The 647-nt window shown below is 49.9% G+C and overlaps 1 protein-coding gene across 1 annotated transcript in view; it reads right to left on the bottom strand.

Annotated features, from left to right (window-relative positions):
* Positions 1 to 647, bottom strand: part of SPAG9 (sperm associated antigen 9) — a 50,508-nt gene that overhangs the window by 48,910 nt on the left and 951 nt on the right. Inside the window, 1 exon segment of the mRNA XM_018573398.1 lies at positions 41 to 107. Within this exon segment, the coding sequence (XP_018428900.1) occupies positions 41 to 107 (67 nt within the window).

The following is a 647-nucleotide window of genomic DNA, read 5'->3' as shown; positions in this document are numbered from 1 at the left end:
GGACCGCTATTCATGTGATAAAGATGGCCGACCCCCTTACCTCGGAATGTCGCTGGTGGAGGGCGTTGTATTCCTTCTTCAGCTCCGCCTCTCTCTCCTCCAAGCGACTGACTGTAAGAATTCATAAATTACGTTCGTTTTTCAGTTTGCAGATTTAAAAAAAAAGAAAAACATTAAAAATATAAAATCATAAAATGAGAAGCGGCTGTGAAGTGGTCAGGAGACGCGCAGACAAAACAGAAGCAGATCTAGACCTGGCATTCATAGCGGAGCTGAGCCCAGAACAATCCGGCTTCAATCTCTGCAGAAACATTGGCCATGACTATATCATCCGCACCCCCATCATCATCATCCTCATCCCCATCATCCGGCGTGAGGATCCGTCACCTACGCGGAGGAATATTCCCTCTGGAACGCTACCAGCACCTCCTCCATGTCCATTGACACAAGGACAGTCAGACCGATCGGGGAAGATTTCCTATGCTGCCTGTAGTAGGCGCCATTTTTCCCCGGACTCCCCTCCTCTCCCCTTTATATTACCCCTTACCCCCGATAATGTCCCCGGACTCCCCTCCTCTCCCCTTTATATTACCCCTTACCCCTGATAATGTCCCCGGACTCCCCTCCCACCCCCTTTATATTACCCC

The sequence above is a fragment of the Nanorana parkeri genome, unplaced genomic scaffold (genome assembly GCF_000935625.1).
Source record: "Nanorana parkeri isolate BGI_ZX_2015 unplaced genomic scaffold, ASM93562v1 scaffold2364, whole genome shotgun sequence".
Taxonomy (NCBI): Eukaryota; Metazoa; Chordata; class Amphibia; order Anura; family Dicroglossidae; genus Nanorana; species Nanorana parkeri.
Note: the sequence above shows the minus strand (reverse complement) of the source record. Positions and strands in the feature narration are given on the sequence as shown.